The sequence below is a fragment of the Nematolebias whitei genome, chromosome 17 (genome assembly GCF_014905685.2).
Source record: "Nematolebias whitei isolate Nwh7 chromosome 17, NemWhi1, whole genome shotgun sequence".
Lineage (NCBI taxonomy): Eukaryota > Metazoa > Chordata > Actinopteri > Cyprinodontiformes > Rivulidae > Nematolebias > Nematolebias whitei.
The window spans coordinates 39,659,680-39,685,584 of record NC_056514.1 but is presented as its reverse complement, the minus strand read 5'-3'; the positions used below and the strand labels follow the sequence as shown (position 1 = coordinate 39,685,584).

The 25,905-nt window shown below is 44.0% G+C and overlaps 1 protein-coding gene across 1 annotated transcript in view; it reads right to left on the bottom strand.

Moving 5' to 3' along the window:
- Positions 1-766: 766 nt before the first annotated feature.
- zgc:114120 (uncharacterized protein LOC619267 homolog) overlaps positions 767-25,905 on the bottom strand; it is a 52,839-nt gene continuing 27,700 nt past the window's right edge. The window contains exons 5-17 of the mRNA XM_037691271.1: positions 24,266-24,437; positions 21,094-22,007; positions 19,679-19,768; positions 18,492-18,532; positions 14,681-14,841; positions 13,549-13,724; positions 13,179-13,309; positions 7,876-8,023; positions 6,059-6,335; positions 5,544-5,868; positions 5,331-5,473; positions 4,112-4,261; positions 767-1,360 (exon numbers count right to left, since the gene is read on the bottom strand). Coding sequence (XP_037547199.1) covers positions 1,208-1,360; positions 4,112-4,261; positions 5,331-5,473; positions 5,544-5,868; positions 6,059-6,335; positions 7,876-8,023; positions 13,179-13,309; positions 13,549-13,724; positions 14,681-14,841; positions 18,492-18,532; positions 19,679-19,768; positions 21,094-22,007; positions 24,266-24,437 — 2,881 coding nt within the window. The 3' untranslated portion in view covers positions 767-1,207. The remainder of the gene's footprint in view (positions 1,361-4,111; positions 4,262-5,330; positions 5,474-5,543; positions 5,869-6,058; positions 6,336-7,875; positions 8,024-13,178; positions 13,310-13,548; positions 13,725-14,680; positions 14,842-18,491; positions 18,533-19,678; positions 19,769-21,093; positions 22,008-24,265; positions 24,438-25,905) is intronic.

Here is a 25,905-nt window from a genome sequence, read left to right as displayed (position 1 = left end):
TAGCTCCTGTAACGTGATGCTAACAGCTGTTACAAGATGCTAACAGATACACGGCGCTAACAGATGTTACACGATGCTAACAGCTGTTACATGATGCTAACGGCTTTTACACTATATCAACAAGTGTTACACGACACTAACATCATGTAACACAATGCCAACATCTGTTACATGATGCTAACAGATGTTACACGGTGCTAACAGCTGTTACAAGATGCTAACAGATGTTACACGGTGCTAACAGCTGTTACAAGATGCTAACAGATGTTACACAGTGCTAACAGCTGTTACAAGATGCTAACAGCTGTTACATGATGCTAACAGATGTTACACAGTGCTAGATGCTGTTACAAGATGCTAACAGTTGTAATGTGACACTAATTAGTTTTTTTTTTAATCATTCTAAAACTTTGCAGACTCTTTATGAATTGTTTTAACTTACATCTGTAGGTTTTTTTTTTTACGAGTAACGTTCGTATTCAGTACAAATACTGCCTGGAAATAGTTAATATCTCAATATAACATTTCAATATTTTAAATAATTTATTTGTGAGAACAATGTTTGCAATACATTTATGAGCAAGTTAATGTTTCTTTCTAAAAAAATGATACGAAAGGATCAAGATTCATCAACTGACCACGTTTTGGTTTTAATAATGAAAAATTCCAGTTGTGCTTTTAATGCAACACAAATGAAAACTATATTTTACGTTTTGATAATTTGGTAAATATGGTAGGATTTTATAAATATTACATTTAAATCTGTGGATGTCTGACCCTATCTATAAATAGAAAAATAAAGTTTATTAATTAAAAAAATTAGATAGATGGCATGAATTTCGATGGATGTTTTATGTTCTGTTAATATATATATTTTTCTAAAATCTGAACCTTCGTTTGTTTTTTATATTTAAACCGTCTGCAGGTAATTTTCAACTTGTAGTTTTTGTGTTTGTGGATGAGGCGTCGCAGCATCACGGCAGTTTGAAGGCAACAAGAAGAACAGACAGAGAGGAACAAGCATCTGAACCAGAAATCATCACCAGACCCAACAAAAACTGGACGTCCTAAACTCAGCCGGACTCTGGTACCCCCCAGGCGTAACGCAGAGATGAAGAGGAGGTGAATCAGTTTGTGCCTCGGAGTCCTTGGGGAGGAGGAGGAGGTGGAGGTTTCCTCGCAGCGACAGCAGGAAGAGAAGCAGCTTTTAGAAGTGGAATACCTGCTGCTGGCCCTGGACTTTGGGGAAGTCCTCTTTCTGCCGGCGCCCTTTGGGTCTCTCCAGGCTCCCCTGCTGGAGGTGTTTGAGTCGGGCCGCCACGGTCGGACCCTTCGTCGGACCCGGAGAGAGGCTGCTGTTCTGTGGGAGCCGAGAACAAAACAGGTTTTAGTTTTTCTTCTGTTTGGCACTGAAGCCTCCAGACGCCTCGTCACGTTTACTTGTTGTTAAATTTCCCTCGGTTATAAAATATATTCTACATAAAAACTACAAAGACCTCGTCGTTCTCGTTTAAAGCTGCTTCAGACGAACAACCTTTGTCTCGACGTACATTTAGCCGAACATTTTGACTTTTGGTATTGAACTAGCCTTTTGTTTTTTTACCGTTTCTTTAGCTGATTTTTTAGATACTTTCTTTTTTTACTTTTAGGTTTTAGCTGTGTTTTAGCTACAGTTGACCATTTTTAGTTTTTGACTGTTACACGTCTCTTAGCTACTCTTTTAGGTACATTTAGCTAACCCTTTACACTTTTAGCGTGTAACCAGTATTTTGATGGTTTCAGTTATCGTTTTTACTTTTAGCTGGGTTTTGGCTACTTTTACCTTCTAGCTGCTTCTTCTTTCGGCTGCTCCCTTTTCAGGGGTCACCACATGAAGACTTGTTTTTACACTGGATGTTCTTCCTGATGCAACCACAGCCCCCTGTGTGGAGCAGAGCTCCATCTAGGGCGCTGGGAGAGCAGAAGGTGGTGGTGGTGGTGGGGGGGGGGGGGGGGGGTTTAAGGGCCTTGCTCAAGGGCCCAGGGTGAAGGCAGGTGTGGGTGTTTAACCTTTCACACCCACATTTTGATGTTGTCGGTCCGTGGAGTCGAACCAGCGACCTTCTGATCACAAGCTTGCCTTCTCTAACCTGTGCCACCCCTTTTAGCTTCTAGCTACACTTTGTAACTTTCAAACATTAGACTGGTCTTGATCATTTTAGCTGTTGGAACTTTATGTTTTGCTACCTTTAGCTTTAAGTTTGAATCTTTTTGATTTTGTTGACTTCAAGCTAGCTTACTGCTACTTGCACCTTTGAGCTAAATTTGACTACTTTTTAGCTAGCTATCATTTGGTATTTGTATTTTTTGGCTACCTTTTGTTTACCTTTGCTTTAAATGTTGTTGCTTTTTGCTACTTTCAGCTTTTAGTTTTTATTTTTTTGTTACTTTATTTATGTAGCAACCATTTTTTCTACTTTTGGTTTAGCTATTTTCTTTCTGTCTAGCTACTTTTTGCTGATTTTAGCTTTTAGGTAACGGTTTGCTACTTTTACATTCTAACTAGCTTTTGGCTACTTTAAGTTTTTGGCTAGTATTTACTACTTTAGCTTCAGCAGTCTCAGCATCTTCAGCATATTTTAACTAAGTTCGTCAACATTTAACAGAAAATATTTGTTTTGTTTAAAATGCTGTTTTATTTAGAATCTAAATTATTTTAGTTTTGTCTGAAAACAGAGCAGGTTGTGTTTTTTCTGTCTGCAGCTGATCTTCAGCGCCGTGCTGAATCTTTTGGCTCCAACCTCCAGAACCGGAGGATCTCAGATGTTTTCAGGCTCAGCTCAACGTTCATCACATGTTCTTCAAACTAATTATTAATTTGGTTCAAAAGGTTCAGAATAAAGTTCCACAAACTGAAACACGCAGAAGAGAAGAAGACGAGGAGGAGGAGGAGGAGGAGGAGGAGGAGGAGGAGGAGGAGGAGGAGGAGGAGGAGGAGAGCTCAGATCAGCCTCGAACTCAAAAACACGACACAGCTGAGGACGACTTAATGTACTCTACACAGTATGCTGTACTCAGAGGTACTCAGTATTTTATACTCAATATTTTGTACTCAGTATTTTGTACTCTGTATTTTATACTCAGTACTTTATACTCTGATGTACTCTGTATTTTATACTCAGTATTTTATACTCAGTATTTTGTACTCAGTATTCTGTACTCAGACGTAGTCAGTATTTTATACTCAGTACTTTATACGGAGGTATTTTGTACTCAGTATTTTGTACTCAATATTCTGTACTCAGAGGTACTCAGTATTTTATACTCAGTATTTTGTACTCAGTATTCTGTACTCAGACAATACACTGTTGTTATATTTATCTGGTATATTTCTTCTTTTCGTCCAGGATGATGTTTGTGATGCAGGAACTTGACTTTATTTTCAGATTTTATTAAATTAAAAGTCAAAACTAACAAATACTTTCCTAAAACTTTACATCTTTTTAGTGAGATCTGTTAGCAAAATATTTAAAACGTCATGTCAACTTCCTGTTTGTATGACTGAAGGTAAAATATTAAATTTTAATTTTTTGGTTTTGTTATCAATGTTTTGGATGTAAAGATTGTTTTAAATAAAGTAAATTAAGACTTTCTGGTGTTTTTTAAATAAAAGCTGTGAAGAAGAGAAGTCGTGATAAAACGCTGACAGAGAGAGTTCTGTAGAAATAGAAGCAGATGTTACTGATCAGACCGACTTCCTGTTGGACGTCGCAGATTCTGATCTTTACCGTGGAGCTCCGGTTAATTTCTCGCAGCTCTGCAGAACTTTGGTTTATTTTATTTATGGAGGTTAACGTTCTTTACTCAGAGCAGAAAGTTGGAATAAACAGAAGTTAATAAAAAGGGAAAGTGAGCAGAGATCCAGAGGAGTTGAAGCAGCCGGCGGGTTTGATTTTACCTTTCTGCTCCAGGACCCACCGGCGTTTGATCGGGACCCGGGCGGGTCACTACGAGGCGGGTCTTTTACCGGAGCTCTCTGAAATATCTTTGGAGTTCGTGAAACAACGCGGTGCGTTCGAGTTAAAATCCAACACATTAATAAAAACAGAAATCTGTCTGATCGGACTCGAACCTCCAGCTCGGCGATGATCTTCTCCTCCTCGTCTTCGTCGTTGACGGCTGAAGCTGCGATGACGGGCGGCGTGGAGGCGGGGCGGGGGGCGTCCGAGGGGGTCCGCCTCAGCTTCACCAGAGTTTTAGGCATCTCAGCATCGTCTTCAATCTGGAAAATAAAACACGAAGAACCGTTTCAGACGTTTACAGGTGAACACGGTGGTTCTTACTCAAACGGAGCTCCGCAGGTCTCGGTGGAAGCTCCGAGCGATTCGTTCGAGCCGGCGAGCACGAGAGAAGCAGTCGGCTCGATCACACCTGGACAATATCGTCTTTCTTTTACTAATCCTCAGAAAATACACAGTGAAGAGTAAAAACTAAAGATTTTAAACAAGTGCTTTGAATTAGATCATTTGTGTTCAGGCTGAGAGGACGAGTTTATTGTGACACAAATCTATTGATAAAAATATAAAGTAGTGTTACAATAGATCAAGGTGTCGGATAAAACCAGGTGAAATACTAAAAACAAGAAGATATTTGCTCAGGTCTTTAGAAAAATCTAAACATAGATCCAGTCCAGGCTGGGGGTCAGCTCAGTCCAGGCTGGGGGTCAGCTCGGTCCAGGCTGGGGGTCAGCTCGGTCCAGGCTGGGGGTCAGCTCAGTCCAGGCTGGGGTCAGGTCAGTCCAGGCTGGGGTCAGCTCAGTCCAGGCTGGGGTCAGGTCAGTCCAGGCTGGGGTCAGGTCAGTCCAGGCTGGGGGTCAGGTCAGTCCAGGCTGGGGGTCAGGTCAGTCCAGGCTGGGGTCAGCTCAGTCCAGACTGGGGTCAGGTCAGTCCAGGCTGGGGTCAGGTCAGTCCAGGCTGGGGTCAGGTCAGTCCAGGCTGGGGTCAGGTCAGTCCAGGCTGGGGTCAGCTCAGTCCAGGCTGGGGTCAGCTCAGTCCAGACTGGGGTCAGGTCAGTCCAGACTGGGGTCAGGTCAGTCCAGGCTGGGGGTCAGCTCGGTCCAGGCTGGGGGTCAGGTCAGTCCAGGCTGGGGTCAGGTCTGGTGCGTCGCACCGTAACCACTGATTTGTAACAGGATGCGAGTGGTGTAAATTAGCTACATGAAGGTCGGTGCAGATACAGAACGTACTTCTTTAAGTTACGACAGTTCTGATTCATAAACTACGGATCGTGCTTCCATAACAGATCGGGGAATGACAGGTCCGGTTCTGATCCTGGACCTGAAACCGTCTCACCTTCTGGTTCTTGGTGGTGAGGATCACCTCCCCGGTCCGGTTGGTGGTGAGGCCGTGTGCCGACGGAAAGCTTCGGCGAGGCGGGGGAGGGGGCGGAGACTTGGAGGGTTTTTCAGTTTTGTACTTGGCCACGCCCAGGTCCACTGTAAAACAGAACCGCCTTCAGAACCGGGAAACAAACGGTAAATGTTCTGTAAAACCCAGAGTACTGACCCGACCCGCGATGAGAGCCGCCCCCCTCCAGGCTGTTCAGTTTCTGGGCCGCCATCTGCACCTTCCCTGGCTGCTGGTCCACGCTGGCGGTGCTGGTGGTTCCGGTGGGCCCGGCTGTGGGCCCGGTGGCTGTGGTGGAGGTTATTGGGACGGTGATGTGTGGCTTGGGCGGCACCGCCGGTTTGTTTATGTGCTTGGCAGCGAAGTCCAGGTCCGGTATGGCCTTCATGAGCTCGGCCTGGGTCTCCTCCAGCAGACGGTTGATGTCCTGAGCGCTGAACTGGGTCAGACTGGCCCGTTTCTCCTCCCAGTCCCGCTCGGCCGCCTGAAAAACACACAGAAACATGAGTTTGTTCTGAAACTGCAGGAACATCTGCTCGGGCGTGAACAGCCTCAGAACAGAACCTTGATGGAACTGGACCTCTGCCAGCCGGCCCGTCCTGACGGCGCCAAACACAAAACCATAAATCTGGTTCTGCTCCGGCAGATGGACGGACAACATAAAGGAGGATTACCAGCCGGACTTCGGCCGACACAGCTTTGTCAGCAGGACGTCTGCTCGGCAGCTCGTCCAGGACCCGGTTCCTGAAGGTCAGGGAGGACGGGACGTCCTGCTCCGGACCCGAGGCGTCGGCCTCGGAGGACGCCACCATCCATTTGGCGAGGCCGGCGCTGGTGCCGAGGTCTGCGAGGCCGAGGGGGGGACTGCTCAGGATGTCCAGGTGGTCCGCTCGCTTCTGGGGCTGGACGGAAATGTCCTCAGGTGTCTTCCAGACGCCCTCGGTGACTTGTCTTCAGAGACGGACGAGGGAGACAAAGGACAGATTTACTTCCAGCTTTGATCTCTACTTGAGTCTGAACTTTACGTTTGTTTTTTAAATCCTTCATAAATCTCAGAGACCACTTCCTGTCAATACTTTGTTTTGTTTTCATGTTTCTGTTTCACTCTAAGAAACCGTTACATCTCTACAGATGTGCGTCTGTGTACAGCGAGAGGAACCTGAACATCCTAAAACTGGACCTGGTTCAGAGCCAGGCAGCTCTGAGAACTAAATAAACCTCTTCGTGTCTCAAAGTTAGAAACTGAATGTTTTTTGGTTCCAGACCGTTTCATGGAGGACGTTCAGATCGGACGGAAATAAAACTCAGGTTTGATGCTGGAAGCGGGTCACGGATCAGAACATCTCAGCTGCTCCTCAGACCCAACGTTAAATACTCACACATTAGTTCTCTGCTGCAGGACGTACAGCAGATTAATCAGCCTTTCATTCGGGTTCAGATTTATTTTATTCATTGTGAAAAACTTGAACGTCTCAAAATGTGAAACTTTTTCCTGCACGAACTTCTTCAAGCAGAAATCGTTCAAACTGACGGAGATCAAAGCGTTTCTTTTGTTTTTGTTTATTGCAATATGAAGAAATAATTTCAGTTTGTTTATAACTTCTGGCTGCAAAACACCGGCAGAATATTTAGCTCATGCATGAGCAACATATGGCTCAGGGGCCAGAAGTGGCCCTTGAACAAGCTCCATCTGGACACCCCCAGGTTATTTTTCCTTTTAATGTTTTATTTTTTAATCAGTTGATGAAAATCTGCATTTTTATTAATAAATCTTAAGGAAGCATGTTGGAGAAATACATGTAAACCCTTTGGATCAAGAGACCAGAACATTGATTTCTGCTCAGTGTGTTCCAGAACCGAAACTTAAAGATTCAAAAACAAACTTCCAACGTTTCGTTTTACATATTTTAATATGTTGCACAAGAACCAGTTTACAAAAAGGACGTCTTGTATTCCTGGAAGTGGAAAACAATTTTTGCAAATCATGCTAACGAGAAAAGTTCTGGAAACGTCTTGTGGACGATCCGTCTTAAAGAAAAATAAATGTTTCTATTCTCTGAGGCCTTCGACTGCTTTAACCGTAAACTAAACGTTTCACAGCCACGCCCAAACAAAAACAGGTTTATTAACGTTCTAGGTTTATTTATTGTTGTATCAATTTTGCTTTTGGTCTCTTCGAGTTCATAAACTGATCTTGTGTTGTTTTTGTTGTCGATAAAGTTTTGTTTGGTCCAGGACAGGCTCAAACGTTTGTAATCACACAGGTCATAAAAATAAATAAAGATTTAATGTGAAGTTAAAGTTTCATATTACGCTTCTGTTTTGGGATTCTTTCAATAAATAGGGAATTATTTTGTTTTATGATTCTTTTTCAAATTCAAATCCTCAAGATGTATTTTTCCTGTGTTTTGATATATAAAGCCCTAAAACGTGTATATTTTGTGTTAAAAAACTCAAATCAGACGAACTGAGGAGCGTTTGATGCGAGTACCTGCGCAGCGTGCTGAGAGCATCAGTCATGGAGTTGCAGCGTTTCAGCAGAGCCTCCAGGCGATGAGGCTCCTCCTTCAGGAATTTGACAGCCTCCACCTCCACCCTCAGCACCACCCTCATCTTACTCTGCAGGCTGGGGAACTGGTCTGATGGGAGAGGAGGAGAGGATGACAGGGAGGGACACAGCAGATAAATGAAGATGGAACGTGGTGAGTTAGGAAAACAGGCAGGAGGTGGTGAAGGAGAAGATAAGAGGAGACATTAAGGAGGTTGATTTTTATTTTACATCCTTTATACCAACATGTTGAGGCTCAGCAGGAAAAAAGACAAGATGGAGTAACAAAAATAGAAGTCAGCTTGATCTACCCTTCAAATCATCAGATAAGGAGCACCACAGGAACGTGTATTCAGCCCACTTTTATATTTTTTATAAAAACTGTCAGCATTTAAATAAGATTTTTTACATCTTTAATTTACAAAAGCAGCAAAGCATTTGTTGTAACCCTCGTTTTTCAGCGTCTTGAGATAAACAGATGTGCAGCATTTTTTTTAAATAGCCACCAGGTTTTCCTCGTGATTAACAACCGATATTTTGCTTTTAATAATCAAGGCAGCAATCTTTGAAGGAATGCGTATCACTTACCACTCTGTAAGCCAAAGTTTCAAATAAATATCTTATGCCGAGTTTGTGTTGAGGATGATTCTCAGTTACTACCACACCAAATTTTAGCTTAATTTCTGTGCAAAACAAAAAAACTTCACGTCCATTATTTTAGCCAGCTGAATCCAAAGAGGCGAAGAGACACTCCCTCACACCATCTAACTTTTGGAGCGATTATTTATTGCAATGTTCTGCTCACTTGACCTTCACTGGGCAAAAAAATAAAAAAAATAAACATCATCCTAAATAGGTCGTCTTAGGTAAATGGACTGTACTTATATATCGCCTTTCTATCTGATCAAGATACTCAAAGCTCTTTACAACAATCTGTGCCTCATTTACCCGTTCATACAGCTCTATACTAGATCTCTACAAAGACTGATCAGAGCTTTATCACATTCATACACTGATGGGACACACATCAGAAACAATGAGGGGTTCATGTCTTGCCCAAGGACACTTCAGCATGTGACTGCTGGTGGAATAGAACCCCCCCCTCCTGCATTGGAGGACGACTGCTCTAACCACTCAGCTACAGCCGCCCGTAGGTGTCGGACCAAATACGTACATAGAAATATCACAAATATGGTAAAACGCTAAAACCATTTAAATAATTAACACCTGAGCAATATAAAAAGATATACACAAAAATACATACAGACAAAACTATCAAAAAATTATATATGTCAATTTGTAAGAAATCAGACATGTTATTAAACAAATGATACATTTTTTTAGATAAATTTAATTTCAGAGTGAAAACAGCAAAGCGTTGTAACTCCGGTAAGAATGGGCGTGGCCCAAAAAGGTGACAACAGGTGCAGCCTTCACCTTTAAAAGATGAAAGAGGACAAACTGCTGATGGACACACGACTCTTTGGACATGAAGACGACTGAGCTGTCACCATGTTTGTGTTTGTTGGGGTCTATTAGCTGTGGCAGCCATCTTGATTCAGGCTGACTCTAAAAATTAACCATCTGTAGCCGTACATTCAACAGTTACATTCAGAGAGTTTCATGCATCTTGCACTGATTCATGAAATATTTTGCTAACAGAAACACAAGTGATTACATGATCAACTACCTAACCCCCCCCCCCGCCCACCCAAGCAGGCTTTAATAGCCAGGGGCTCGGTGGCTGCGTGTGTAGTATCCACTTTAAGAACAAGTGTTGGACACATCGACGTGTCCCGCTGAGCTGCAGAGTCTCTCATGCATATTCAGAGAACAGAGAGAAGAGCCGGGGTCAGAACATCAGGACCAGAGGCCAAACCTGGAACTCCATGAACAGTAATCACAGTTAAACACTCATAAATATTCATCTGGTCATTTGCATAATGTGTATTTAACGAGCGACTCTTTGACACTTCCTGTAGACGAATACGACCCGAGTACTACAGTAAAAACACACGTTTACTGATCAGCAGATTTTAGGAGTTTTTAGAGAAGTTGAGACTTTTCAGCAAATACGAGTTTATTTACAGATCCTGCAGAGGCTCCACCACACACACGTCTGTTACACATTTACTCTGAAGCAAAGGTCAGAAATACAGTTGGACTGTTTAGAGACTGACCCAACGTGCACGTTGCTGCACTGAGCGCACATGGTTTACTGAGTTTACTGCTGTTTCAGTGTTTTATTGTTCTGGTGTTCCTTCCTGCAGTCTGTTGAGACAACAGTCCCCTTCACTGAGATCATCACAAGATTTTATCCTGTTGCCCTTAATTAGTGAGACTCGACTTTTATTCATTATTTGACTAAAACTATTTTAATTTTTAACAACTAATTGTTCAAAAACAAATATTTCAGGAACCACTGGACACATTTTTATGAAACTTTCTGAGTGTGATTATTGGATATCCATTCTCTTTACTCACTTTTCCTTCCCAGGACACGAGGAGCTCGTCTGTAGCTCCAGCAGTCACTGTGAGAGACGGGAGACAACCTGGACAGGTCTCCAGTCCATCACAGGGACACCTAGGGACAATTTAGAGTTACCAATCAGTCTAACATGCATGTTTTTGGTCTGTGGGAGGAAACTGGAGAAAACCCACGCAGCATGGAGAGAATATGCAAACTCCACCCAGAAAGGTCCTGGATCAGGAGACGGTCCTGGATCAGGAGACGGTCCTGGATCAGGAGACGGTCCTGGATCAGGAGACGGTCCTGGATCAGGAGACGGTCCTGGATCAGGAGACGGTCCTGGATCAGGAGATGGTCCTGTAACGTTGTCTCTGAGGCGACAGAGCTGTCGTACTGACATCTACAACGTTTGGAGTCAACCCAACTCAATTCAATTCAACATGGCTGCCACAGCTAATCAACGTTAGAAAACAAAACAAAAAACAGCTATGATGCAGTCAGTTTTAAAGATACTGAGCTAAAACTTGACGTGGTAGTAGCTAAAACTTGACGTGGTAGTAGCTAAAACTTGATGTGGTAGTAGCTAAAACTTGAAGTGGTAGTAGCTAAAACTTGAAGTGGTAGTAGCTAAAACTTGATGTGGTAGTAGCTAAAACTTGACGTGGTAGTAGCTAAAACTTGATGTGGTAGTAGCTAAAACTTGACGTGGTAGTAGCTGAGAGTCGTCCTCATACATTCTCATAAGATCACACGAAACGTTTTCAAATCTTGACTGAAACTTTCGTCGCTGCTCAAAATAAGACCAGTTGAAAAGTCTGGGATGAAATGTGGCGGGCGATATGCATTCCCTCCATCTTCATGACGTCGTACTAACCTTAAACAGCTGGGGGGGGGGGGGGGGGGGGGGGGGGGGGCTGAGTGATCTGAACAGTGAAGGTTTGTAGTTTAGTGTTTTTCTGGACTGGAAATGAACAGAGAAGTAAACCTAAATGTTTTGATGGAAGATGTTTAAGTGGGCAGGAGTTACACTGGAGAAGAACAGAGGGAGTTTTTTTTGTTTTTGTTTTTGTTTGTTTGTCAGAGTGACGACTCCTGGAGGGAGCCATTTTATTCAACACCAGGTGCAGTGGAGGAGCCAGGGGGTGACCCATAGTGGCTTTGGCCCTCAGATCAGTCCTCAGTCATTTCAGGAAACTTTCCTTTTAAGCAACAATAAAAAGTAGAAAACAAAGTTTCCTCAGATATGGGGGTGGCCAGTTTAAATATTTATACGCTGGCGGCCATCTTGTATTTTTGACGTGTCAACACAGTTTACAGTCGGGACCTTTAACACCTCTAGATGTAGCCACACACCAAACAGGAAGTCAGAACCTCACTCGTTCAAGGTATCGTGCTCACAACGTGAACGGATGGATGGACGGAGGTTATTTCCAGTACTTGCTCTGAGACTAGGGATGCACCGATCCACTTTTTTACTTCAGATCCCGATACCTAAATGTAAATATCGTACGATCCAGTTCCCATATCATGATCATCATTGATTTTATATGAGGCTGTAATAATTTCCTCTCAAGTACAATTTGTACAAATATATGCATGCATGTCCAAAAAGACAACTTGAGGTAAGTTTTATTAATGTTGGATAAGTTTTAAATTTAGAATTAAATTCTGCTAACACAAAACATGTTTGTTTTTATTCCTAGCTTTAAAGTGGATATTAAAGTGATTAATGTAAGTGATTGTTTAAAGTTATTTTATATTTTTTTAAATAAGGGGCAGATATAACATTTTTCTCCTTTTTGCACTCTTTTCATTCAGTGTTTTCTTTTTGATGACTGTTGTGCTGATAAATATCTCCTGGAGGGTAAACTATATCTTGGGTGCAAGTATCAAGCTGAGAAATCCTTTGTTTTCTACAACTGATAGTGGTTGGTCATTAATTATGATGAAGTTTATTAACTTCTCTGTAAACATTCGAGCTCCGGGGCTTCAGCGATGTCTTCTTCTTGTTCAATCCGCAGCAGGCAGTCTGATCTCGGTCAGCAGCGCTCAGTCTGTCCTCCTCCTCAGAGAAGGTCAGACCGAGCGTGGCTGACTGAAATCAGACTGCCTTCTCCGGACTGAACGAAAATAACAGACCGCTGAAGCCCCGGAGCTCGAACGTCCATCGTAAAACTAACTTTACCGTGGTTTAATGTGGTGCTATGGCTCTGCAGACATTGCTGTCTTGTTTTGTGGTGTTTAGTGTAAAATACTTCCACACAGCGACATGTTTCGATGAAAAGTTTGTTAGCTGTTAGCCACAGTGCTGCTAACTCAGCCCTCACGTTGTAGCTGCTGCAAACTATGGACTGGATTTCCTGAATGTGGGGCGGGTCTGATTACTCTGGGTTCATGAGACACGCCGCCGTTCAGGAAATCCAGTCCATAGTTTGAAGCCAACGTGCATCATGGAGCAGAAATATCGGCAGGTTGGATCGGAAAAATCCGCTACGTAAATTATGCTGGTATCGGAGCCTGATACCGATACTGGATCAGATCGGCCCCATCCCTATCTGAGACGGGGAACAACTAAAACTCTGGACTCAGGAGGGTACCGCTGTCCACAGTGAACTCATCTCTGTATTTAAAAGTGGATTAAATTTTTTAAATTGTTTGAATAACTTCAGTCCAGCTAGTTTTATTCCTAAAACACAGGGTCACAGTGAGCAGCAGCAGGTGACTCAAAGATCTTGGACTTGGTTAATGATCGCTACAGGAAACTTGGAGCTCCTACTTTTGAGCTCAGTGAGCGTATCTCCCAGCATCCTCAGCTCCTTGCTCTTCTGCTCCACGTCCTGCTCCGTCACCAGGCCGTGGTTGATGGACGAGTTCCTCTGCAGCTCCTCCACGGACTTCTCCAGGTCGCTGTGGAGGAAAAACCAAATGTGTAAAACTCTGAAACAGCAGGAGTCCAGCTGCACCGAGCCTCCGGCCTGAAACCAACAGATCAACGGCTTCACAGTGAAACCTCAAGCCACGGCAGCTTCAGAAGGTTCAAACGTTTCCTACAGAAACGTTCAACAACAAGCTGCTTCAGACGAGAACATTTGAAATATTTACGTTTTTCATTAAAACACGACCTCTGACCCGGTCCGTGAACTCACTGCAGCCGCTGAATCAGCAGCTCCTCCTGGTTCAGGTACTTGAGCCTCTCCTCCTCCACCAGGAGGCGCTGTCTCTGCAGCGGGTCCTCCTGGGGCCGCATGGCGTCCAGCATCATGAGGCTCAGCTCCGACTCCGTCTGCCGCAGCAGGGACAGAACCGAGTCCTGGTTCTCCAGCTGGAGACGAACACAGACGTTCATAGAGGAGCTCAAAACAAAAAGTGCAGATCTGAATGTTTTTACTTTATTTTCTCAACTCATGAAGGTTTAAGGAACATTCAGGACACTTGGGCTCCTCTGAGGCTTTCCTGTTTTCACTTTTTAGGATTTTAAATTAAAAAACTGCTTTTTACTGAAGCGCAGTTCACATTAAACGTCTCTTAAATGAGACTGTCTCAGTGAAAGAAAATAAAACTTATACTTTGTCTCATTTCCACCGCAACAGGTGGAATATATAAAAATATAATTTCTGTCAGGTCAGCAGTTTATTATCGCCCGCTGTCGAAAGGCTAAAGGTGGTGATTATACGTTTGTCTGTGGATACAAAATGTCTTTAACTAATTACTGAAACTGCTGAGAATCATCCTCAGCTTTTCTTCAGAGCTTCAACAGATCACACGTTCTTTTCAGGATTTACCCAACGAGCAGGAAAATCTTGATCCTCATTAAAAGATGAACTTAAACTCGGGTGATGTGAATTCATGCTAGTTTGTATTTTAAACTTTGTTGTGTTCTCTGGGAGAGACTCGAGTAGAACCGCTGCTCCTCCCCATCGAGAGGAGTCTGTTGGTTCAGGCATCTTGTAAGGATGGACCCTGGTCGCCTCCATAGGGAGGTGCATGTCTGACTGGGAGGAGGCCCCGAGGAAGACCAGGACGACCATGTCTTTCAGCTGGTCTGGGAACACCTTGGAGTCCTCCAGAGGAGCTGGAGGAGGTTCAGAGACGTCTGGACCTCCTTGCTCAAGCTGCTGCACCTGCGACCCGACTCAAGCGGATCACAACGGTTTAATGAAGCTTTAGTTCACGATGATGTTGTGATATTTTGTAATAAACAATGTTTTTATGCAGAATTCTTACATTTAAAGGTGATTTAGATTAAAGTTATTTAATGACGACAGAAGTTCTGCTCACCTGAATGTTGCGCAGCTGCGACAGCTGTTTGCGCAGCGCGTTGGTGTTCTGCTGCAGGTTCTGCAGGTGGAGCTGCATCTGCAGGCGGGACACGGTGACGGGCTGGTTGGAGCTGGAGGAGGGAGGAGGCATCAGGGCCAGAGGAGCCGATGGAGTCAGAGCTGCTCCCCGAGGAGACACAGGTCAGATTAGAGAAGGTTGTTTTAGGACTCGTGGGGTGGGGGGTCAGAGCTGACAGAAACTGACGTTTGAGTCCAGCTTCTCTCAGCTCTGAAGGTCAGGAGGTGAGATCACAGCAGACGGGACAATCAACATCATGAGAAGGTTTCAGAGACAAACGGGTCGGTCATGACAGACAGAACCTCCAGAGACCCCATCAGAACACAGTCCCAGAACAGCCAAACATGGATGAGTGCTTCCAGGTCCGATCATCCTCTGAGATGACAATGAGCTCAACAGGAACCAGGATGTCGGGTCATGCAGAACAAGACGGAAGAACACAGACAACCAACCAGGAACTGAGTTGCATTTGAAGGTTTTAGCTGAAGCTAAAGGAGCAACAAACTGAGGTCCTGGACCTCCAGGAGACTGAATGAGAACATCTGAACCTCCACAGTCTGAGGCACCGAGTCAAAATAAAGACGAGGAACTTTGAGCCAACGTTTGTGTCTGATGAAGATCTGTGAGCGCGCTGAGAAGGAAGATTTACTCAACTGATGCAAACATTTAGAGCCAATTAAACCGATCCAAGAATTTATTTATTTTTTATTTTGTGGGGAGGAAAGAGCCAACAGTCAGCGCCAACTCTGCCAAAACCCAAAATATAATAAATTATTAAAACAGAAACATTGTTGTTCCACTCAGAGCAAAACAACTCAATACTTTTTACTCAAATCTTTTGATTTTATTTGTAAAGTCTATAATGTGGAAACGTTACGTTTATAATTTTAAATGCTCTTTAGATTTATCAGAACTTGTCCAGGTGTGCTGTCAGAAATCAGGATAGGCTACTTGGAAATGTTTGAACAAATTAAAAACTAAAATCTATATTTCGTCTTCAGAACTTGTGGTTTCATCGCTTCTGATCAACAGCTAATTAAACTTGAACTGATTACAGAGTATTTGTCTCAAATTATTAGTATAACATCCATAACAAAAGTAAAAACCCTACAACATCATTTATATCTTATCTGGCTGCACTCCATTCATATAACTTCAACCTTTCCATTCTCGGTCTTCCAACGTCTTTTCTGGTGTGCCACAAGGCTCTATACTTGGGTCCCTCCTCTGTTATTTACCTTCTTCCTCTAGTTCATATTTTCCATGAATTCAGTGTCTTTTTCACTGTTGCAGACACTCCCAGTTCTATATGTCTAGAAGACCTAACTCTACCCTCTCACCCTCCATCCTCACCAACTGCCTCGGTGAGCTTCCTAGAATTTTCTCCAACAGTGATAATAGAACTCATCCTTGTCTGTACCAAAAACACTTTCCAAAGCTGAACATTTTCTCTTCCCACTGAACAACTCACTGCTTCCCCGCTCCCCTCAGGAGGGGGTAAAAACCCTACAACATAATTTATATCTTATCTGGCTGCACTCCATTCATATAACTTCAACCTTTCCATTCTCAGTCTTCCAACGTCTTTTCTGGTGTGCCACAAGGCTCTATACTTGGGTCCCTCCTCTTTGTTATTTACCTTCTTTCTCCAGTTCATATTTTCCATGAATTTGGTATCCTTTTCACTGTTGCACAGACTCCCACTTCTATATGACTAGAAGAACTAACTCTACTCTCTCGCCCTCCATCCTCACTGATGGTCTTGGTGAGCTTCCTGCAATTTTTTCCAACTCAGTATCAGCTGGTCTCTCAACAAAATTGATCCAACTTCTCCCGACAGGAGTCAGGGCATAAGGAGGACCCTCTTACCTCGACGGAAACAAATTGGATTCATGACGACAACTGTTTTTTTGCCGTTTGGCTGGTGAATTCTGGATTGTCTATAAATTCGTGTGGATGGGTCAAAACTCAACAGTGCTCGGACTGAATTTGGGGAGCTGCAGCAGGGAACTGGAGCAGCTGTTATCAGGACTGTGAACTTTTCTGGCAGCACCCATGAACGGTGGGAATAATCTTAGAGAATGCTGTGAGCTCGACTTTTGGCGTAAAGGATCAATTCGGCTATTTTGGAGTTCCATCAGAGGAACATATACCAGAGAGACTTTAAAAGGCAGAAACAATTTAAGAGTTCTGCCTGACCCAAACTGTGGCCGTGACGCCAGACTTATCTCAACTCCTCCTGGAATGTTTTGAAAACAACAAAGATGCTTTGTCCGTCTCCTCACCCCTCCCTTCCCCAAGGCCGTGGACATGCAACAGAACCTCAACTGAGCTGATGATGAATGACACCTCTTATCTGGACTATGCTACGACTTTCCCTTAAAAATTCAATGTCTTCACCGGCCTATATGTAAATGTTAACGTCTGTTTATGTTGCTTTGCTGTGGTAGGTTTTTTTTATGCTTCAAATCGTGCCCTGTCTAGGACACGGCATGAGATCTTTTTTTTATACCGTCTCTCCTCGTGTTTTCTTCCCTTTCCTCATCTAACCAAAATATTATTCTGAATAAGAGGGCCACGCTATTTATTTATAGCCACAGCTTCGTGCACGCCGACCATCTTTTGGACGACTGTACGTACATATTTGCGTTGTATCTCGGTGCAATGCCAATAAAGTTTATTCTGATTCTAAACAGTGATAACAGAACTCATCCTTGTTTGTAACAAAACTCTCATTCCAAAGTTGAACATTTTCTCCTCCCACTGAACAACTCACTGCTCCACCCACCCCACCTCAGCTCAAGTGTCTGTCTTTCTCGACAGCTCGGTCTGCTCATTTCCACCATCACAACATTAACCGTCTCTGTCCTTCTTTCACCTCTTACTCCACTGACATTCTTGTCCAGTTTCATGACGTCTCAGATCGATCTTTTTGGCTTCCTCAATAAATCCCTTCACAAGCTACAGATGGTTCTGAACTCAGCTGCCCGTGTCACTTAAACCCCCTCCTATAATCACATCCCTGTCGTCCTGCTGCAGCTTCACTGGCTCCCAGTTAAATGACCTTCGGCATGTCTCACCCCCTCCTGCCCCCACAGGTCATCCCCCTCCCTCTGGTGTATGAATTACAAAACATCACCTCTCTCCCAGTGTTGAAAACTGGTCTGAGAACCATCTCTTTCAATCAGCCCCTCCCTCTTAATTTATTCAGGTGTACTTTTTATTTTAACGTTTGACTTTTTTTAAACTCGTGTCGTTACCTTTTTTCTTCTTCTGTAAATTAGTTTTAACCGTGCAGTATATTTGAGTGTCCTGACAGGCGCTTCTTTAATAAAATGTATTAATAACTGAATTAATGCAACTCGATGAATCTGAACTCCAAACACAGAGGAGAGATGAAGAGCAGCTGTTAGAAAGGTTTCTTTAATAACACGGAAGCGTTAGTTTGGAAGTTGAAGAAACATCAATAATGAAGGACGGGGGGGGGGGGGGGGGGGTCAGACTGGAACACAAACTGTAGCTACCTTTCTTTTTTTTAGTTTGTCCAGCTAAAACAAGAAGCACGAGCAGCAGAGTTACAGAGCAGCAGGAACGACACGAAGCAGCAGCTTGAAACGTCACAGTCACGGTTAAACGTTACGCAGTTAAAATAAATAAAATCACAGCCGGTCTGGAGGAAAGACGACTTCCTGCAGCAACGGGAGCAGAGACGAGCAGATAAAATGGTTTAGTTTGAGTGGTAGGAACTTACGGTCGGTTCCTGAGCCGTCGCTCGCCGACTCCATCTTCTCCCTGCAGGAAGTAAACATTTAAATACTTCAATCCTTTAATTTGAAAATATTTTAAGCAATCAGTGATCCAGCAGGCGCTCAAAGGACGTCTGTCGACAAAAAACAAACTGAGATTCTGATGGTTCGAGAACCGTGAGCAAAAAATATTTAAAACTTTAAGATAATAATTGTTACTTTTGTGGCCTAATTAATATCAAACAATGATTATTTTATTACAGTATAATACAAGATGAAATATTTGAAGAGTTTTTATTTTAACACATAAATAAAGAGACCATGAACAAAGAAACATGTTGACAACATTTCCTGGAAAGATTTTAAATTAAACTTTAATTCACTTTTTATTTAGAACATAATTTTATAATATATAAGATCGAGGTTGAAATTGAAAAAGTACTGAGAGTTTTGAATTAAATTTAAGCGTGAGCTAACAGTCAACAACTTATTTTTGTTCATTTCTAATTCTAAGGTAAATAAAGTAATAATCTGTTGTTTATAATAATATCCTGACAGATGAAATCGTGTTAAATCTCGTAGCTTGTTACAAACGTTCGTTTCAAAGGGATTCTTAAACATTCACCATTTTGTCACATTTCACATCCAGAGAGATGGAGACATAAAGAAATACCTCTGATCTGTGGCAAACGTTGAAAAGTAACTCCAACTGGTTTAACTGGTTTTAAAAACAGTTTTTGTGAGATTTCCAGCCCTTTCAGTCGCAGCGTTGGAAACAGCCCCTTCACTTCCTTATAAGGGGTGTGATGTCACGGTCATGTGAGACTGACATTTCTTTTTCCTGACTAGTTTGAGTTTTTTCTCTACTTTTTGACACTTATTATTCTTATCGTTATGTATTCAATGACGCGACTCCCCCCCACCTGGGACAGGTGTTCCTCAGGGAGACGACCCACGGGTTATTGTTCTGATCAATGTGAAACCAGCAGAGTTGATCTTTTTTAACGAGCTGCTCGACGCTCCAGGTGATGAACAAAACAACAAAACCTCCTTCGTCTCGGACCCGAGTGCCTCTGTGACCGTTTAAACTTTGTAAACCTTCAAACCGGTCATGGACCCGTCTGAAGCCCGCGTTAGGAAACAGATGTGAACATCTGTTACAGGAACTGAAAGGTGCTGGGTGTTTCCTTACGGGCTTTCTGGTTCAGGCGCCCGGGTCAGAACTCTCTGCAGCAGCCCGGTCAGGCTGGCGATCTGCTTCTCCATGGCCTCCATTCGCTCCCTGGAGACCCACCAAGAACACAGAAAACACAAAACTAAGATTAATTAATCCAGATTAAACAGAACCGATACTGCAGAGGTCGTGCTGTCAGGTCGCTTTTAGACAGATTTCTTCCAAATGAGCCATGACCTTTGACCTTTAACCTGCTGACTGAGGCCTGCAGAGTGGAACACATTTCTCTGAGCACTGCACAGTCTGACCTTCAGGGTGAATCTGCTAGGAAGACTGTCCTAAATGTTTTCCACTTGTGAAATGTTTTTCTGTCTGTGTAACGATGGCCTCTTCAGTGACCTTTGACCCTTCGCAGACTGACGAGCAGCTGCTGCTTCTCTGAGGTCATTGCTGATGTCTTTCCACCTTGGTGTTATGTTTACACACACCTGTAAGTGTTGGAGCAGGTCCCACTGACGATCAGTTAGGGTGGTAACTAACTGCGACCGTTCGAAACCACACTGGCCCCCTGGGAGTCACGTGGACGTAATTTATGGATAGTTTTTGAAAATCACTAAATATTTTCATGAAAAACTGAATTAAAAAAAAATATTTGAAACGTTTGTGAAGACATTTCTTTCTGTTGACTTTTTAATTCCAGTTGACCTCGACATCATTAAGGCACGTGTTTGTATTTATTTATTTATTTTACCATTTGTGGAAATTTAATGCAAATTTTTACTTTAGACTGTTTTTATTTTACCTGCACTTTACTGTAGTGCACGTGCAGCTCTTTGGGACATCGAGGAGTTTTGAAGCTTTGCTTTACGCCGTGCACATCACCACCTACTTGTTTTATTTATTCTAGTGGAGAACACTTCAGAAATAAAGAAAGGCCGATCTGAACCAGTTTATTCATTTAATTATTTATTGTTGGACCGGGTCATGTGGTCCCTGTGCGAGGGTCCAGATCCACAAACTAGACGGGTTCTAGATGACCATGACGACACAAATTTATTTGGACATGTTGAAAATTTAAAATAAATTGATCAGGTTGGTCTTTGAGACTGAACCGTTTCAGCCTGGGGGGTCAGAACCTTTAATCTAAACGTCTGATCAGCAGCTCTGGGCTGATCTGGACCTCTCAGATCCTGGACCTCTCAGATCCTGTAGAAGCAGCTAGACCGGACTCGTTCATCAACTCACAGCTTTAACTCGTCGTTTTAAACAAATGACGCCTCGGCAGAACCCGTTCTGTGTTTTTGTTCTCTTGAGGTTAGATCTGAATCATTTCAGGACCCGGTAAAGTCCAGATCAGTTTCATGAAGTTCTGGTTTCTAAAAGTGGACTTTCTGTTTCAGGACTACGTGTCTTGAACCTGAAAGGTGTCCCACCTGGTCTCCGTCTCGTTTCCAAGCAGAGGCGACCCGAAGCCCCCGCCTCCTCCCCCGTCCCCTCCTCCGATCAGGCAGAGCTGCTCCGCAGTGAGACCCAACCCTGGACCCGGGCCTCGGGCCTTGGGGCTGTCCCCAAACACAGAGGAGGTCACAGAGTCCCGCCTCAGGCCCTGCCGCCCGGGGGAGCTCCGAGCGGGCAGGGTTCCCCCGTAGGAATCCCTCATGTCGGGGATCTTCTGGGGGGAGGAGGGGGGAGGCACCCTCAGCCCCATGGCCAACATGGAGGCAGTGTAGGCGTCGTTGTACAGCGGTCCTCCGGGTCTGTAGAGGACGCCGCTCTCCAGCAGCTCACCTTGTAGAGCAGCAGCAGAGTAGGAGGTGAGGGACCGCACCGACCCAGGACCCCCGCCTCCCCCCCGCCGGTAAAGGGAGGCGTACGGGTCGGCTCTGGCCGGCAGAGGAGAGTGCGGACCTCCTGCGAGGCTCATGCGATTTGGGTCTGGGCCCAGAGCGTACGGGTCTGCATAGATCCCCCCTCCCACACGGTCGTCCCCCCGCAGCAGCACCACGCTCCTGGAGCAGCCCAGCTCGTCGTCGGGCTTCACGTCCCGGCGCTCCAAGATGGCGCTGGAGGAGGTGCAGAAGGCCTGCGGGGCGTGGTGGGGCTGATGGAGCTGCGGCTGCTGGTGGGGGGAGGGGTGGTGGGGCTGGGCGTGAGGGTGGGGCAGGGAGTGGGTGTGGTGGGGCGGCCCGGCGTAGGAGGAGGGCCTGCCGGCGCCGTAGAGCAGGCGGGCTCGGGACGGGGAGCCGTGAGGAGGCGACGCAGAGGAGGACGAGTGCTGGGAGGACATGGGGGGGTTACTGAGGCGTCGGGCGGGGGGGGAGTCCTGCTGCGCGTGAACCAGCTCCCTCTGGAAAAAACAAAGAAAACAAGGAATCTGAGCAAGTTTGGATCAGAAAATAAAAATCTAATAATAATTAAATTAAATCTAATAATTAAACTTTAAAAACTGAAAATTCTTCAGTTTCTTATAAAAATGTCGTTGAATGATCAGAAATAACAGTTTTAACTTGTGAGGTAAAAAAAATTAATCGAAGCAAATCGATTATTATAGATTTAAATAATTTTACTGAAGTCACCAACATGAATAAACAAACAAACAAATAAATAAATGAACTTGTGATCAAGCTTTAAATCAGTAAATCTTGATGTCAGGTTCGTGTTTGGGGCAAAATGTATTGATCTCATTAATCAAACGTCTATTTTTGAGGTTTAAGCTATAAACTGTCAGCTCGTCTAAGTTTTTTTAATTAAATCATGTTTAGTGTAAACTGCTCCAGGTATTTATTTATTCATATATTTGTTGTCCTTCCAGGAAGTAACACAAAATCACTGACGCTGCACCTGCAGGTGATGAGAACGTCCACGTTCGATTTAAAACAAAAAATCGTTTGGCTTCATTTCAGGGGACGACTCTTAATTCGTTCTTTTCTTCATGTTCAAATAATCAGTTTTCTAACGTGTTTAGCTTTAACTTGTTATTTCACAATTCAAAGAAAGCTCATGCGACACCATGGTTGTATACAGGGAAGTGGGCGGGGCCTAAAGCCCTTTGATCACCAGTGCACAGACTCTGGTTCCAAAACTCTAGACAGTTGTATGCTAACACGTCTATGGGCTAAAGTCTCCAGATGTTTCCCATAATATTCAGTTTTTGTCTGACTCATCAACCGTTTCAGTTTTTCAGACCTTCAGAAAGATCCTTCACCGCAGCTCAGTTTGTTATAACTTGATAACAGCTGCTGCTGCTCATGTGAGGAAAAGATAACGTAAAAATCTTCTACGGTCTAATTCCTAATTTTCATACATACAGTATGACCATATCACTAAACACAGGATTTTATTACCTTTAAACTGTTACTTTGCTTTAGCTTTAAACTTTCAGTATTTTTAAAACAATCCTAAAAACTAACTGTGTTGCCAGACGCCCTTTAAAAATCCTTTTCACGGTTAAATCAATGACGCCTCTAACTTTCTTCTTAGTGAAGACAGAAAAGACTGAACTGCCTCTTTAAACTTATTGATCATCTGAGCATAAAGGATTCGTCTTCTGGCTTCGGGCTCCGGTGTCACAGGAAGGAAACAAAGCCGAGCGGCAGGCTGAATCTGTTGGGACGAATGGGCCGAGTGGGACACAAAGGAAGACGACACCGTAATCGCTCGAGATGCACAAACACGTCTTCAAATTGAAAAGCCGATATTTCACACAAAAGCCCGGAGGACTCCGGCAACGACGCCCGGTGGACAGTCTGGCTGCAGCCTCCAGAGCCGTGATCTTCGGTCTCGTCTCTTAGCAACAGCTTCGACGGCGGGTTTTAACCACACCGAGGACTCGAGGGCCTTTTACTCCCCCTGAAGTCTGGAGGCGTCTGCGGTCCCTGAAGTTCGCCCCACGCTGCCGTTTAAATCAGGACGTTCTCCCACTGAGGGGATGCTGCCAATCAGTCCGATTCCCACCGCCGTCGGCCCTGCAGGCTCAGGCCCAGACCGGCCTCAGGGGTCTCGGTCATGCTTCTGTGGTCCGCAATCAGGGAACAGTCTGAGCTGTGCTGGCAGGAGTTCAATAACAGCAAGCAAACAACCCACCAATCCACACATGCACGTCCTCACCTTGACAACCGAGCGACTTTACTCGCACATAAAACCCGAGCTGAGGCTGCTCGGTCAATAAAAGTCGTAAAACGCTCCGAAGGTTTCAGAGCTGCAGACGGAGCGGGTCCTGGGAGAGCAGCTGACCTCTGGAACACCGGCGGGTCACTGCAGACCCGGCCCGTCAGCAGCCAGAACCACAACACATGACGACGGCCAGCGACAGAAACACGGAACGTTTAAAAACAAAAACATTTAACGAGCATCCTCAGAGTCATTTATCTGCTGCAGAATCTGTTTCAGCACATTCATCCATCTATGATTTTAAGTGTAAAAACTCAACTCTGCTGGACCCGTCTCTTCAGAACCGTGGTTCTTATTTTACACCCGGCGCTGAAGCCGAGACGGGCTGGCGCTGGTCCAGATAAAAGGTCACATGACTCAGAGGGTGTTTTATGTTTGCGGGCTGAAGGAGAACCGGACTCTGGACTGTACGGAGGACCAGACGTGGACACTCACCCGCAGGTCTCCGTTGGCCAGGTGCAGGTTGTGGTGACCCGGGTACGTCCCGTAGACCGGCTCCTTGCAGTAGATCTTGATGACGCAGCGGTCCTGGACGTCCCGCGGGTCCTCCAGCTCGTAGAAGACATTCCGGGTCTCATCTTTGATCAGCAGAGCGGTGCTGGGAGATCTGCACGTCAAATAAAAACAAACTCGTTTGTTTCAGCACCAAATACCTGCAGCCAGGTTCTGGACGGGTTTAAACTGGACCAGGTTAACGAGACAAGCAAGTGGGCCGAGCCTTGAAGTCACCAGGAGTGAAATAATCTGAAGTGCAGGATTCATCACAGATTATAAAGATAATCCTAATCACGTCATTTTCACCGTTTTGTGACATCATTGTTTGGAAAATGAGAACTTTGATCAAACGGACCTTCTGATGATCTCATGAAGATTCTGGCAGCTGGCAGCAGCTGGAGCTTTAATCTTATATGAAAGAGACAGACTGAGGGAGTCGAGGTTGGTGTCAGATTGTAAAGAGAAGCTAAAGGAGGTTACAGCTGCAGGTCATCTAACAGCAGCTGGAATTAAAACTAAAACACAAACAAAGTCTTGATTTAAAGAACAAAAATAAATAAACAAATAAAATCCATCTTGATGTTTGTAGAAACCAGAACAACTTTCTAACTTTGTGTGACCCGTCTTGACAACATGTCTGAACAACGAGTTTTTCATTATTTAGTAAATGTTTAGAAATTCTCCACCTCAAAAACTCAAAATTATCTATAGTTTGTTAAAACTTGATAATTTATTTTAAGATTCATTCAACCTTTATTTAGACATGTAAATCCCAGTCCCATTTATTATAAGATCGTTTGTTTACCTGAGCACCGGTTTGAAAACAAATACTTCTTTAAAACGTCTTCAGTTGATCCAAAATGCTGCTGCCAGAGTCTTAACTGGAGTTACTGGGAGACATCATATCTCTCCAGTTTTAGCTTCTCTCCGTTGGCTCCCTGTCAAATCCAGAACTGAATTCAAAATCCTACTTCTAACCTACAAAGCTCTCAACAACCTAGCTCCATCTTATATTACAGATCTTATTGTTCCACATTTTCCTAACAGAGCACTTCACTCTCAGACTGCAGGTTTACTTGTGGTTCCTAGAGTTTACAAAAGCAGAATGGGAGGAAGATCTTCCAGTTATCAGGCTCCTCTCCTGTGGAACCAACTTCCAGTTTCTGTTCGTGAGGCTGACACATTGTCCAGTTTGAAGACTTTCCTTTTTGATAAATCCTATAGCTAGGGTTGGCTTGGGTTTCCTGAGCTAGCCCTTAGTTCTGCTGCTATAGGCTTAGACTGCTGGAGAATAAAATGACCACATTTCCTCTCTCTGCTGCCGTCTTTACTTGCTCTACTCTTCCCGTTAGTTATTATTTCTATCTTTACACGTTTTTGTCTTTCCTCTTATAGAAAGTACACCTGACGTATAGAAAGTACACCTGAAGTATAGAAAGTACACCTGAAGTATAGAAAGTACACCTGAACTATAGAAAGTTCACCTGGACAATAGAAAGTTCACCTGGACTATAGAAAGTACACCTGAACTATAGAAAGTTCACCTGGACTATAGAAAGTACACCTGAACTATAGAAAGT